A 14,909-nucleotide genomic window follows, 5' to 3' on the forward strand; every position below is an offset into this window, starting at 1 on the left:
CTCATTAAGAAGTTGAACTCCACTTGGAGACTAACTCTGTCCGAGATGCAACGGCACAAATATGCTCGTGACAGCACTGGTTTAAAAAAAACAAAAAGAACCCCAATAGATTAGACATCTTAGTTCATGGTTGCATGTCTTGTTTTTATCTGATAAAAATGGGGGGGGGGGGGACCCAAAAAACATGAAACACTCATTTGAAATGTGTTAAACACTTTAATCCCACAATAAAAAAAAAATACCACTGCATACATACACCATGCAAAAATGTGCAATATTGTAATTTAAGGCCCTGAAGCCTACAGACTGACAACATAGCTCAAGAATAAAAATTGAAAAAAATTGTATCGACCTCACTTTCTCTCTCTCAGGACCGCTCCACATGGCTTTGTCGGTGCCAAGCTGCGACAACCATTTAAAGTACCAGCTGGATTATTTCGATCCTTAAGTACCTCTGCTCTGCTCACACATGTAAATAGGACAAACAAAATTTATTTTTGAGGGGAAAGAAAAATGACATATTTCCATGTACAACACTATGTACAGTAGTTTTGCCGTTCTGTTTCTAACAGAAGAGAAGATCTTAAAGTGGAGTCGGCAACCACTCCGCCAGGAGATTCCATTGAAGGAATTTCAGGGGATCTTTAAAATAACAAATTGTTAACAAACTGCACTTGTAGTAAAAATATAGTCTTCATTTACTACAATTTATCCAAATCCCACAGGATTCCGAAAAGGAGCATTTGCCTTAATGTGTCTATTCAAGGAGTTCATTGAAATATAATACATCCCTGTAGAGTTGCACCACTACTCACGTTAAATGATACCTGGGGCCTCCTGTACCTGTGTAACTAACAACACTTTATCTTTGTATACTTTTATCCAAACATAGTATTCTTACACTGAAAGAGGCGACCATAAGTTCCGTCTTCCCTGTCATCTCTCAAACTCGATTCTTTACATTTTTTCCTTTTTAATCTCTTAGACTGCCCGCCATTTCCACACATTCACTTGTTAAATCTCTTTTACAAAATGTTCTACATGAAAAGGTGATACTGTATTTGCAAACTGCCGATAACTCCCAAACGCCAGAGACCTCTGCACAACGCAGCTTTTCATTCATACAAACATTCAAGCAGTAAATAAAAACAGTAACATACAGTCATCATATTAACTCCATATTTTGTCTAGCCAAAATCTAAAAAACAAATTTAAGTCATTTTGGTTTTTGCTCCATTTTTTTTTGTAAGGAAGCATTTCTTTTCCCATTTAGCCATATGATCAGACGGTGGAGAGATGTGTGCGTTCTAACGTCAAATTAAATAAAAACAACGATAACGAGAGGCACATCCAAAGCCCCTGGAGCATTCTCTTCCAGAGCCTATGGCGACGAGGGGAACTTGAGCTCCGTCATCTCAGATTCGGGAGAGCTGCTGTCGCTGTAGGTGTCCCTGTCTCGCACACGCACACGCACACACACACACACACACACAATAAATAAAGTAGAGTCCCTCTAGAGGCGTGAGTGATGAACTGCAGCATTGTCAGACGGCAAGCAGGCCTCACCGTGGAGACAGGCGGCAGCCCTTCTGCAGGTAGCTCTGGAGCTTCCCGGCAGCGGCGAGCAGGAGGCCGAAGTACGGCGGGGAGGGTTTGATGGGTCTGGAGGTAAACTCTGGATGGTACTGCACCCCCACAAAGTAACCATGATCTTAAAAAACACACAGAGAACACAACAGAGAATTGCATTGTATTAAAAACCAATTTGTACAGGCTACATCAGGCTGTGCAATATATCATAATATCAATATCATAATATGGGACGTGATATTGTCTGGATTTGGTTATTGTAATATTGTCATATAGTTAAATGTTGTCTTCAAGAAGCGGTACAAGAAAGTAATGCAACTTTCTGAACTTTATAGACTGTACTTGCTGTTGTGATGGATGCCTCTACCTGCTTGGTCATAACATGGACATGTCCTGTACATGTGTGTCAACTCACCTTCCAACTCTATGATCTCCATCCTTTCTCCTTCCTTGTCTTGGCCAACAAAGAGAAGGCCCCTCTCCTCAAAGTAATGCTTCAGATCTGGGTTCACCTAAAAAAAAACAAAATAAACAATAAAAATCATAATAATAATCATCACTTTCATTGGTTAAATATATTTAGGGAACGTCATCCTGGAATTATTAAATTCCAGGATGATTGCATGTGGAGGTCAGTGTTTATGCTCATTCTTTCAGGATTTACCTCAAATCTGTGTCTGTGCCTCTCATCCACATATTCAACATCCCCATACAGTTTTCCTGAAAAATAAAACATACATATATGAGTCATTAAAAAAAATATATGAAAATGGCAATATGACCAGGCCAAAGGAACACCGTTCGATTTGAGGACAACACCCACTTATCACACTCGTATGATTGGATTTGAAAATGGTTCTCCTCTTCCCCAGCCTCATGGTTCCGCCCATCTGCCCAGGGTTGTGCTCCGGCATTTCGATAACCTGGTCAGATGGAACCAAACATTACATACAAAAAAAAAAAAAAAAAAAAAAAAAAAAAAAAAAAAAAACATGCACGGTGAAATCACCAGCGATGAGAAGGTAGAGTAGAAATGTATAAATTACATACCACCGGATGCTTGGTTTCTGGGTCAAATTCTGTGGAGTTGGCGTCTGGAACGGAAAGCAGAAAGCAGCAACAGCTTACTTTACTTAAATGTTTTAATACCCAAATGACAGCTTAGGCCCTTTAATGGGTTTTTGTAAAGCACACCACAGTGGACTTAGCAGCGACATGACTCACCTTGCCAGCCGATAACATTTTGTGCAAACTCACACACTGCCAGCTGCATGCCCAGACAAACCCCTAGATAAAACAAGAGCAACTGGATTATGAATAACAGCAATTTAGGCAACCAAGCCCTGACAGACGTGGGAACAGGCTTCTATTGTGCAGGACATTCTAGTGACGGAGACATTTTGTGCAAAGTCAGAAAAGGGAATGAATTTCATTCGCTCAGAGAAATAGAGAAACACTTAAAGGGAACCTATTATGCAAAAGTCACTTTTTCAGTGCTTGTGCATAGACTCTGATGGGCCTACGAACACACCAACAGTGAACAAAGACAACGCGGTTTTTAGAAAAACATGTCCGATAAAATGAGCGGTTCAGCTTTGCCGCCCTCTCACACGTGACCAGTGGTATTAATTCTAAATAGAACCACCGACCCCCTCTCAACTCCACCCACGGCTGTAGCGCCACCCGGACCCACTCGCGTCGAAGCTAAGAGCCAAGCATGTGAGTGCTCTGTCGGCGGCAGAGACCAGCACAAATTCCGCTGGGTGTTTCTTTCTGTGTGCGCGTCCACGTGGGACCGTTCTGTTGGCTGCGGCGCGCCATCCGCATCTCTGCAAACAAATCCGTGGATGTATATATTTTATTTTCCAGACGTTTCCGCAATTAAATGAAACAAAAAAGCACCAAGCCGTATCCCGCGGTGCTGTAAGCTCCACGCTGCTCCAGACACCGCAGTGTGTTTCTGTGCATCTGTGCGTGTGTGTGTGTGTCCACATTAGGTAACTGTAGGCTGTGGCGCACGATCCGCTCTGTGTTTCTCCAAACAAATCAGGAGATGTATTTCCTGATTTCCTGACCCCCCCCCCGATGTTTCCGTAATTGAATAAAAGAAAAAAGCTCCAAGCTGGTCACCGTGGTGCAAGTCTGAACAAAATTTTAAATGAGGCCTTGTAGATCTCATATGTGTGAAGATTCAGTAAGTGGATTGCTTATTTCTCGCCTCAGAGGCCGTATAATTACTTGGTGAAAGGGAGCATAATATGTCCACTTCAAACATAAATAATTTAAAAAAAAGTATAACACCGCACTGCGAAAAGGTAAAAAGCTGTTGTTTTTCATATCTTTATCAATCAATACAATCATACAAGACAATGTTGTTGTGGCGTTTTTGTTTTTTTTTCCCCATCTCCAGGCTTCATTAGTTCTGCTTTTCCCAATCAGATAGTACAGAAGATATTGCTGAAGTCTGTATTTATGTCCCTGAAGATAATACAAGTAATAATAAAAGAGTGCAGCAAAATACAGGTATTCGTAGCTGTAGTGCATATTGGGTGTCGATTAAAAACAGGGCTTCCTTTGTTGCATTATGGCTCAAATAACGCATTGGTAAAATAAAGATTCCCTTTTTGTGGCTTGCACCTCCATTGGGAGTATGATTATCGTGCCTTGTAAATTTGTGAACAAAAGCATAAAAAAAATAAATAAATAAAAATCATGGATAAAGAGTCAGATTTTGGGGATCAGGTTCAACATGTCATAAGGAACAATTTATTACATTGGGTTTGCAATACACCAGGTTGTCCACTCGGTGGCACCAGTGCCTTTGTATTTAGTACGGCGCTACACTTTCCTGCATTGAACCATTTCACTGTTAACAGGAGTGAAGCAACAATTAGACAAGTCTCTAATTTGTGAAACAGCCAGGGAAGTAGTAAAATGGCACTTTCTTACCCAGGAAGGGCTTCTTTTGTTTCCTCGCCCAACTAATAGCCTGGATCTTCCCTTCTGTCCCTCGCACCCCAAAACCTCCTGGTACCAACACACCGCTACGGGGAGGAAGAAAACAGGAGATTGTTGTCTCGGGGCAAACACCATGGGATGTCTTTATACGCAGAAGACTTAAATCAGACGTCTAAGAACAATTACAGACAACTTTTAAAAACAGGCTGTTGTGTTTTATTATTTTAACGACAGATAAAGTACAATGGTCTCTTTTGTACATTTTCAATGACAGCGGGTATTGGGACGTGTCGTTTCTTTTGACAAACTGAAGCCATTATATCTAAAAACAAATACACAATGGCTCATGATGGGTTTTTTTTTTCCCCCTTCATGCTCTTGAACGCAACTCCTGTAGCGAAACATCTGTTTCAGTTTGTACACCACATTGCATAACATTCCGTGGGGGCGAAAATTCAGGAATATGTAATCAATAGGGATGGAACGATACCACTTTTTCATTTTCCATCCCAGACTGATACCTTAAGTATCTGCGGATTCTCATCCGATATGTTTTTTTTGTCTCCAACAACTACTAAGCTGTTAATTTGCTTCTCAGAGCCATCTAAATAAATCATCAGGCTCAAACAGTTCTCCACTTCCCCTGAGAAAGACATACAAAGCCCACAACGCTGCCGCCTCTATTACATTCCACTGTGTTGCTTTTGAACTCCGTCTTAAAATAAGTCCACACCGCAGACACGGTATTTTCAAGCCATGGTGGTGGTGTTGCCGCCACCACCGGATCCGTCCCTCCTGCACCGCGCGTGTGCAGTCCGCACTTTACGACATAATGGAGCACCAGTAGAAGTAATGACAGGTCTATGGCATGTTATACCAAACAGAGAAGGAACTGCTTTTAAAGATGAAGAACTCTGTGTTTTAGCACGCCATGAAGGGAGGCCAGGGGAAGAAAAAAAGGTCAAAGACAATATATTTTAAAACCCCTCATCTTATTTTGTTACTGTTGTATATCTGTCTGTCTTTTTATGAACAATTCCAAACAAGTCGATATATACTATATGACGATGAAACGCAAAATGTATGACTGAGACTAATTACATACACACCAGAAATGAAGTTGACACTCTTCATTTAAACTTTCACCGTCGTGTTTCGGGGGATATTCATCCGACGATGGTATGACGATTACAACATGTATTATGTCCGATATTCCGATCCAGTCGTTTCAGCCAATATCAGACCCGATACCGATGCTGATTATGGGATGGGGACATCCCTGGTACTGTATATGCATTCACTTGTCAGAGTAGTTAGAACTGTGTACTTACTCTGAGCTGCAGAGTTTCTGCCAAGCCTCGTGGTATTTCACCGGCTCGTCCTCCAGCGTTGGAGCTTCCAGGTCGGCTGAGTCAATGTACTGGGATGGAGTTAAAGGAATCACTTTACACTATGGCCAGTTGCAAATTCCTCTATTCTTAAATGTTTGACATTTTTTCTGTTTGTACCACTTGTACTTTTTTGTTATGGCTTCCAGGTCAGCTGAGTCGACATACTGGGACAAGTGTTTACTGGCTTTTTGATGTAAGCCGCTGTAACACCACAATTTGCCTTCATAAAGGATCTATCTTTATTCTATTATTCTAATATTAAATGGGCTGTTTCAGGCTTCAGACAGAAATTTTGTGTTTTGGTCCCCAGATGTTTCAACTGAAAATGCTGTTATACGTGTGTATGTATATATATATATATATATATATATAAAAAACGTATATCTTCTTCTTTGGGCTGCTCCCGTTAGGGGTCGCCAAAGATCATCTGCCTCCAATACCTTCTGTTCTGCGCATCTTCCTCCCTTACACCAACCACCTGCATGTCCTATATAACTTCTATACAGTGCTTAATTTGTAAATCAGTAGGTGCTGGAACACAGAGGTTGCCAATCCGGATGGTCGGGTGGAGAAAAAAAGTCATGGAACATATGCACGGAATGCATGGGGTGGGGTAGGGGAGGCTTACGCTGCCATGTGTGACGCGGCACAGGACGCACCGGGCATGGAATCAGTCAGCCGTCTGAGATTCTTCAAGTCGAGCAGTCACACCCCCCCCCCCCCCCCAGCAGCCCGAAAAAATAATAATCTAAAAACACACTATTTCCATTTGTTTTGTTTGGAGAAATGGAAACCTGATCCAATCAAATAGGTGCAGGTCCCAATCTGGGAGGTCCTGGAACATGTTTCGGCAGGATTCAGCACATATGAAGCCCTGCTTACATATTGTTATAGCCCAATGTTCTACATAAGGACATACCTTGACTTGCAGCTTATGGTTTATGGCAAGGGCGGAGTGCTCCAGGGCTTTGATGACGGAGGCATAGGAGTCAGAGAGCTTGGTGTACTTTCCCACCAGAGCGATGGAGACTTGCTCCAGCAGGCGGTCCGACCTGGGGAGAGATGCTGCACATTTCTAAATTTGAAGAGATGTTTCACAATCATCACCAACTTCATTACTAGGGACGCACCACCCTCCCAAGGGACACCAAACAATCCTATCTATTAGTTTTATAAGAGAAAGTATAGGATCAAAGTACAGTTGGTCTGGATCATTAGAATGTAATGGCCGGCATACAAGGTTGACAGATTAAGCTTATTCTTAGGTCTATTGTATATTGGGATTTTTTAGATTTTCAGTACAATTTCAGCTCTATTGTATATTGACATTATTTGTTCATTTCTAAGTTGATGACTGATTATTATTACTGATTATTGCAAATATTCGGGGTTTTTGTTTATTTTATATTGCCAATTTCTTTCTATTTTTATTATAAATTTAAACTTACTTTATTATTATTATTATTATTGTCTATTGTTTTAAATGTGAGCAGCTGTAACACTGTAACTTCCATCTACGGATGAATAAGGTTTAACATTTTTTTTTTTTCTACATCAGATACTTCTTACCAGCTCCCGTGTGGAAAAATTAATCAAGTTAATTCATGCATGATATGCTGCTCTTGGATTTAATGTTCAGGTATTCTTCAATTCACACGTCTGGAAGTATTATAGCAGTATGACTACATTTCTCATAACAGCCTGACCCACATGCATCAGCCAGGGAGTTAAATGATGTTACATGTTAAATCATGTAAAGTGAACATTTAAAAAAACAACAGTACAGAACCTAGGATTTATCATATTATGTTATTAATATGCCCACTCAGTATCCACTGCAGCCTGTCCTCCTGTGACCCCTTCCGTGGCTTCTTCCTTTTTTTTTTTTTGCCACAAGGGAGTTTTTCCTTTCCCGGATGGGCTTCAGACCAGTGCAGTATGTTGATTTCTATGTGAAATGTGGGTTTGTGAAGCGCTTTGACACTATAACTGTACTGTGATTAAGGGCTTTATAAATAAAGTTGACTTAAAGTAAAAATCCTCCTACCTGTCAGACATCTCCTTCCACTTGTTGAGAATCTTCCTGGGTCTCATCTTGACGGGAAGGTCTAGACGCTTGCAGAAGAAGCTGACAACGCCCTGGTCCTCCAGCAGGAGCGGCACTCTGTAGATGGAGGAGACGTCGTGGACGCAAATCACCTAAAAAGATGGAGAGGAACAAAATCGGGTTGGAATTCAGAATTGTTTTTTATTTGGAGCAAGCACATTTTCATGTATGAGGAATATGACAGAATGCACGATTGAGCGATACATGTTGAGGCAGCCCCAACAGGAATGTGTTCCCTGTGTGGAGACGTGGTCTGTTCCGAAGCATTCACCTGCGTGGGCTCCACGTGGCAGAACATGGAGATCTTCTCTTTTACCGCTGTTTCTAGAGGCGTCGAACAGCGACACATGATCTGCAAAAAGGAGCGTGGGACGAAGTAAAATACCACATTGAGATACTGAAATTACAATTTGTCTGTATTATAACTATGCATACTGAAAAAGAATGCAATCATGCAGTTTGTCTACTGTTTGGGAATAGCAGGAGCCCACAACAAGCTAAAAAAAAATAATAATAAAATAAATCATATTTTTAGCCGAAACTGGGTCACTTGACACAATTAAAGCCTGTAAGTGTGTGTATCAGGCTACATTTCCTGTTCTTTAAAATACTCAAACAGATAAAAATGTATTGGGGAATCCAACAAATTCAACCAGGATGTACCAGTCATTGGAGAAAATATTAATTGATGTTACCCAAAGCGCATCTTATCTATTTTAATGGCTAATCAAATATCCGTTCATTTGGAAAAAAACTCAGTCAATCAATTACTTTAAGAAGATCCACAGCCCCCCCCCCCCCCTACACTCTAAGAAATAACCAAACTCACCAAATCAGGGGACAGGCCCAGTCCTCTGAGCTCCCGGACGCTGTTCTGCGTGGGTTTGGTTTTCTGTTCTCCAGTGGCCGTGGGCTGAGGACACAAAAGAAAATTTGCGACAGTAAGTGAGAGAAACAAAGACGGTGTGTGGGCGTGAAGAACAAAGGTTTGAACACCCAAATAATATCAAATAACAACACAAACCAAGATCTACCATATATCCAATCCATTTCCAAATAAATCGTTGCCTCTGGGATTTGTCCAATCATTCTTATTGAATATGCAATGTTGGAAAATGATGAACTTGAAGCCATGAGCTCAGAAATTAAAATGATTTTAGATAAACAATGGCATGCAAAACAGGACTTTGATGGTGGCATGTCAACACCGTGGGGTTGAGCCGCTTTTCATACCTGAGGGACGAGGCTGACGTGAATGTTACAGAAGTTCTCCCTCTTCACATTGAACTGGAACTGTCTGAACGCCTCGATGAAGGGCATGCTCTCGATGTCCCCCACCGTGCCGCCCAGCTGTTGACACAAAACACGAGATCACGCCGGTGTTTCCACTGGCACCGCCAGGGCAAAATCCTTGTCATCACAACATAAAAAATTGTAAAATAAATAAATCATAAAAAAAAACAAAGAATAATAAAAAATCTGAAAAATAAACATTGTCCACAATACTATTTCAAATTCCATTCATAATCATCAGGCTGTAGGTGCTGAACTACATGTCCACATATATAATAATATGGCTGTCACCCACTGAAGCGCCGACATTTTCCTCAAGAAATGCACCTTCCGCTTGCCATAAAGCCACCGTACTCATCGTACGCTCTTAAAAGAAAGGTTGTTTACGGGAAGCGCCGCTAGAGTCACGCTCATTCAAAACGTGTCCCATCATTGACGACACTCGTGTTCCGCAACCTGTTTCACTAACGCCTTTACCTCTATGACACAGACTTGTGGCTCCACGCCGTCGTGATCCACTGAGACCTGGGCCTGCTTCATCACCCACTCCTGGATGGCGTCCGTGATGTGCGGGACCACTGGGAAAATGGAGGAAAGATAAATGAAGTAAAAAAAAATCCGCCTGCGTTTACAACTACGATTTTGATTCTGCTCCGTCATACTGTAGGTGTAGGCGCAGTGGTTTCGACGACTTGACAAATGAACCCAAATAAATCTTCTACAACTAAGTGAGTTTGGATATTCTTCTTGTACGCTTAGAGATGTTAATTGACGACAAAAATTGAAACGATAAGATTTCAAATGAAACAATTAACCGAACAATCTGCGGTCTCGCTGTTTTTGTATCCAGGGGAGTTTTCCGGCGGGCACATTCTGGCACAGTCGCCGTTGCAGCCCGTCACCGGAACCACAGGGGGCAGTTGAGAGAAAAAATACCCAGGTGGAGCAGGAAGTAGTAGATGTATACAGAGGCTTCTCGAAAAACCACCAAACACGGCGGGGCATAGAAAATGAGAGCTTCACGGCACCGGAAACTGTGCTTATTCTTGCCCAACAACTTACCCTCGACTCGCACAAAGACGAGTGGTAAATATCCCTGTGGCCACAGACAATACCAGCTCGGCGAGTCGTGCCTCCAACTTCTCCATTTTGAGATGAAATGAGTACAAACGCTATACAAAAGGTAAACATTGTTTACCTATGTGTATCCCTGATTTGCGTGTATTAACAAAAGCTGTGCACACATAGTTGGTACCGTTGGAGGGGGAGACGTGCGCATAATGCCCCCTGGGAAGAGCCAGCACTTTTTATTGTATGATTACATGTTCAGAGCTTTTGTTTATACAGGGAAAAAGACACTGATAGATTTTCATGGGTAAACACAACTGGTATTTTTATCCCAACCCCCAGGGGAACTAGACAGTTAAATATCCCTCCCTCACCTTGCACAGTCTTGCCCAGATAGTCGCCCCTTCGCTCCCTGTTGATGACCGACTGGTAGATTTTGCCCGTGGTCAGGTTGTTGTCTTTGGTGAGACGTATGTCCAGGAAGCGCTCATAGTTTCCAAGGTCCAGATCCACCTCTCCTCCGTCGTCGAGGACAAACACCTCACCTGCGAACCAAAGACGTGGTTAACATCCCAATATTAGAGCCAATCCAGCCCGAAGCTAAGTCTAACGGCAATGTTCCGCATTGCCGTCATGCGGGAATGGGAGCCGGTGTTGACGTTCCATTAAAGGTCGACTGTGAATTGCCAATTTAGTCCTCGAAGTAGTAGAATTCACGGCAAAATGCCAAAACAGCTGTGAATGGAAGTATGTGGGAATGGAAGCAGTAACATTGCCGTGAAGAAGGTGTGGAGGCGGATCCAAATGAAGCAAAAATAGTGGGTGTTAATGAGTATTCATTTTGAATATATATATTAAAAAGGGGGGGTTTTGGGGGAAAAAAATAAAAATAAAACATTCGGAAAAAAGCGAGTCCGAGCTGAACTGAAACACGGCCAATCACGACGGAGACAGGCCTTTATATTCTTACGTTTTATTATTTTTTCTTCTTCTTAAAATGCCAGCATGACATTCTGGTAAAAGGCGCTTTCTCCCTTGTACGCACAGTGAAACGCCAGAGGAGAGGCAGACGCTTGGTGCGCTCGTGAGTCTCCACCGACTTCGCACACGTTATCGGGAATATTTCTCTAATGTGCGTTCACTGTGCAACAAACTGGGTGAACTTGTATTGAACTTTGTTATTTTTTGTAATATTTGAATTCTATTATAACTGAATTCCTGCAGCCCTAGTGCCAGGTGCAGTGTGTGTTGGGGGATGCGGTGCAGCGGACACCTCCGCGACGCCCACCGCAGCTCTCCCGACTCCGAACCAAACTTCATGAAAGTCGGTTCTGAGCCGGAGCCGCAGTCGACTCCACCCCAAAACGCTCATTGCGATCGATTTTCCGATTTTCAATCGGGATCAATTTGCTGAACCCAACAGCTGAACCATGCAAGAAACAATGACATAAAAAAAGCCATAAAAAATAAACTAAAAAACTTGATGGAGGATAGACTTGATAACTCACCATGTTCATAAGGTGAGAAGGTGCCGGCATCGATGTTGATGTACGGGTCTATTTTGATGGCGGTGACATGAAGGCCGCAGGACTTGAGGATGGTTCCCACGCTGCTGGCGATGATGCCCTTACCGATCCCCGATATGACACCGCCGGTGACCAGGATGTACTTCATAGTGGCATGTGAAATCTGGGCCATGAATACAAGAGTTAAACATGTAGGTATTGCGTAATACAGCCGCTATAAGACTTCACTGAAATGTTTTCACCTCTGACCGAACTCGCTTGACTAGTAGAGCAAGCGGCAAGCCACAAATTTAAAAAAAAGAAGAAGAGTAGAAGGAACATCCTCCACCCGTTCTCCCTGCCCGCTCGGCGGTGCAGCCGTCGGACGAAGCAAGGCCGACCACGCCCCTAACCCTACACCGCGTTCCAAATTATAATGTAAATCTGTTGCAAATCTATTATGCAAACCTCTGTCAAGATGTTTTCAATCAAAAACATCTTAACAGGCCAAGTTACATGTCAACATAGGACCCCTTCTTTATTATCACCTTCACAATTCTTGCATCATTTGAACTTGTGAGTTTTTGGAGTTTCCGCTTGAATTTCTTTGCAGGATGTCAGAATAGCCTCCCAGAGCTGCTGTTTTGATGCAAACTGCCTCCCACCCTCAGAGCTTTTGCTTGAGGATGCTCCAAAGGTTCTCGATAGGGTTGAGGTCAGGGGAGGATGGGGGCCACACCATGAGTTTCTCTCCTTTTATGCCCATAGCAGCCAATGACACAGAGCTATTCTTTGCAGCATGAGATGGTGCGTTGTCATGCATGAAGACGATTTTGCTACGGAAGGCACGGTTCTTCTTTTTGTACCATGGAAGAAAGTGGTCAGTCAGAAACTCCATATACTTTGCCGAGGTCAATTCCACACCTAACACCTTTATCTCCACGAAACCCACCTGTGCTCTGAATCAGCCACAAATCTCTTCACAGTACGATGATCACGCCTAAGTTTTTGCGAAATATCTAATGTTTTCATACCTTGTCCAAGGCATTGCACTATTTGAGGCTTTTCGGCAGCAGAGAGATGCTTTTTCTTTCCCATATTGCTTGAAACCTGTGGCCTGCTTAATAATGTGGAACGTCCTTCTTAAGTAGTTTTGCTTTAATTAGGCTCACCTGTCAAACTAATTATCACAGGTGTCAGATTGATTTCAGTGATCCAAAGAGCCCTGAGACACAATACCATCCACGAGTTTAATTGAAAAACCAAAAATTTAATGTTTAAGACACTTAAATCCAATTTGCATAATAATTTGGAACGCTTTGTAACTGACACGTCTAGGGTCTGAGAGGCATTTTTAAGAAGCAAGAGAATACAATTTAATAATGTAAAGACGTGTCTCTGTAGAGACTGGACGTGTTTCAATTTCTCGTCTTTGCAGCCGAGCGCCAAGGTTCGGATCGGACTTGCCATTTTTCCCTAATGTTTTTTTTCTTCCCAAAAACAAATCTTTTTTTTTTTTTTTAATATATATATATTTGTATGACATAAATATTCAGAAAAAAAAACTGTTTGCGGTTTATTTGGATTTGGCTCCAGCCCTACTTTACAGGAATGTTACTGCTTCCCTTCACACATACTTTCTTTCACAACTGTTCTGGCAATTTGCAGGAAAATTCTACTACTTCGAGAGTGGGGAACGGAAGTTAATTACTAGTTAGTTAGTTAGTGAAGGAGTTTCGGAACAGACACCGGCTTCCATTCCCGCGGGACCCCAATACGGAACATTGCCGGTATATTTACGGCTTTCAGTGCAAGTGGGAAAGGATCGGTCGGATCAATGAAGAACACACGTCACTCAAATGGCTTTGTTTTATTAGTTCTGTTTTTTGTTTTTTTTATGTAAATATTTAATCATAAATATGTTATGGTCATTTTTCAAACTTAACCACAAAATATACAATTTACGACTTTTTATTCATTCGTCGTAAATGACCGCACTTTGGGAAACACTGACCACAGGGTCGCGAACGCGAAGCTGACAAGAATTGTCAGTTTAAACGTTATTCAAAGTCCTCTTTTGTGACTTCTATTGGTCAAATTGACCTGCGAAGACCCTGATTATTCAAATAAAAAAAAAATAAAAAACTTAAAATACTTTTAAAAAGGTGCCGCGAGCGTCCCGCTGTGACAGTCACGTGTCACAAATAAGTTGGGAGGCGGTCGAAAAAGCCGCGGGATGAGCGGCGCAGTACAATGGCGGGGAAAAGTCCGTAAAACACGGTTTCGCAAAACGCAGACAGTTCGAGGGGGACGGCAGAGGCGACACGGACCGGCGACGCCGTCCCCCGGGAGCCGGGGGGGACAACAACAACAACGACGACGGGCGAAGGGAAATAAGAAACGAACAACAACGACGACGCCGTCAGAGTTCGCCCCGACGTGCAGGACGCGTGGCCATCTTACGGCGCTCGCAAACGGACCGAGCCCGCTGCCTTGAACGTGCGGACAGCGCCCCGCGTGTCGATACTCACAACGGGCTCGGGGAGAAGAGGGGTCCGGCGGCACGACATCGGCGGATCGATCCCCGGCCCAGCCTCCTCCGATCGGCTCTCCTCGCCGCACACGCGGTGCAGGGCGGCGCGCTGACTGACTCTCGGGCGGCGGGGCCCGCGAACGATCCGCTCGGGCGGAACGAATCATCACAAAAAAAAAGATTCGGGTCATGACGAAAGAGAGGCCGAGCGTGCGGGTCTCTCCCCCCCCCCCCGTCCCGCATTATTCGAGGTGTGTCGTGTAAATACCTAAATAATACCTTTTTTTTAATCAAGTGGTTTAGAGAAAAGATAAATAAATTAAAAAAAAAAATCTAAAATCAGATACATGAAATCAACACGCAATGAAGTGACATGGGTAGCGGGTCAAATCACACTGTACGCGTCCCTGCCAAAATGAGTCGTTATTGACGGGATCAGGCTAAAGGGTTTTCCGGGGTCCACA

The 14,909-nt window shown here is 42.9% G+C and overlaps 1 protein-coding gene across 1 annotated transcript; it reads right to left on the reverse strand.

The window, feature by feature from the left end:
• Positions 1-196: 196 nt before the first annotated feature.
• Positions 197-14,551, reverse strand: LOC307234384 (CTP synthase 1-like). The gene is made up of 18 exons (XM_080006081.1): positions 14,444-14,551; positions 11,916-12,096; positions 10,782-10,952; positions 9,817-9,917; positions 9,280-9,396; positions 8,876-8,959; positions 8,318-8,398; positions 7,987-8,138; positions 6,859-6,991; positions 5,880-5,968; positions 4,540-4,634; positions 2,815-2,877; positions 2,641-2,684; positions 2,414-2,513; positions 2,255-2,310; positions 2,006-2,102; positions 1,567-1,711; positions 197-1,451 (listed from the first exon to the last, which is right to left on the reverse strand). Exons 1-18 carry the CDS (start codon positions 14,480-14,482, stop codon positions 1,382-1,384), a joined length of 1,818 nt encoding a protein of 605 aa, XP_079862207.1. The 5' UTR covers positions 14,483-14,551; the 3' UTR covers positions 197-1,381.
• Between the last annotated feature and the right edge of the window lie 358 nt (positions 14,552-14,909).

This window comes from Zeus faber (assembly GCF_960531495.2).
Source record: "Zeus faber genome assembly, chromosome: 8".
NCBI lineage: Eukaryota > Metazoa > Chordata > Actinopteri > Zeiformes > Zeidae > Zeus > Zeus faber.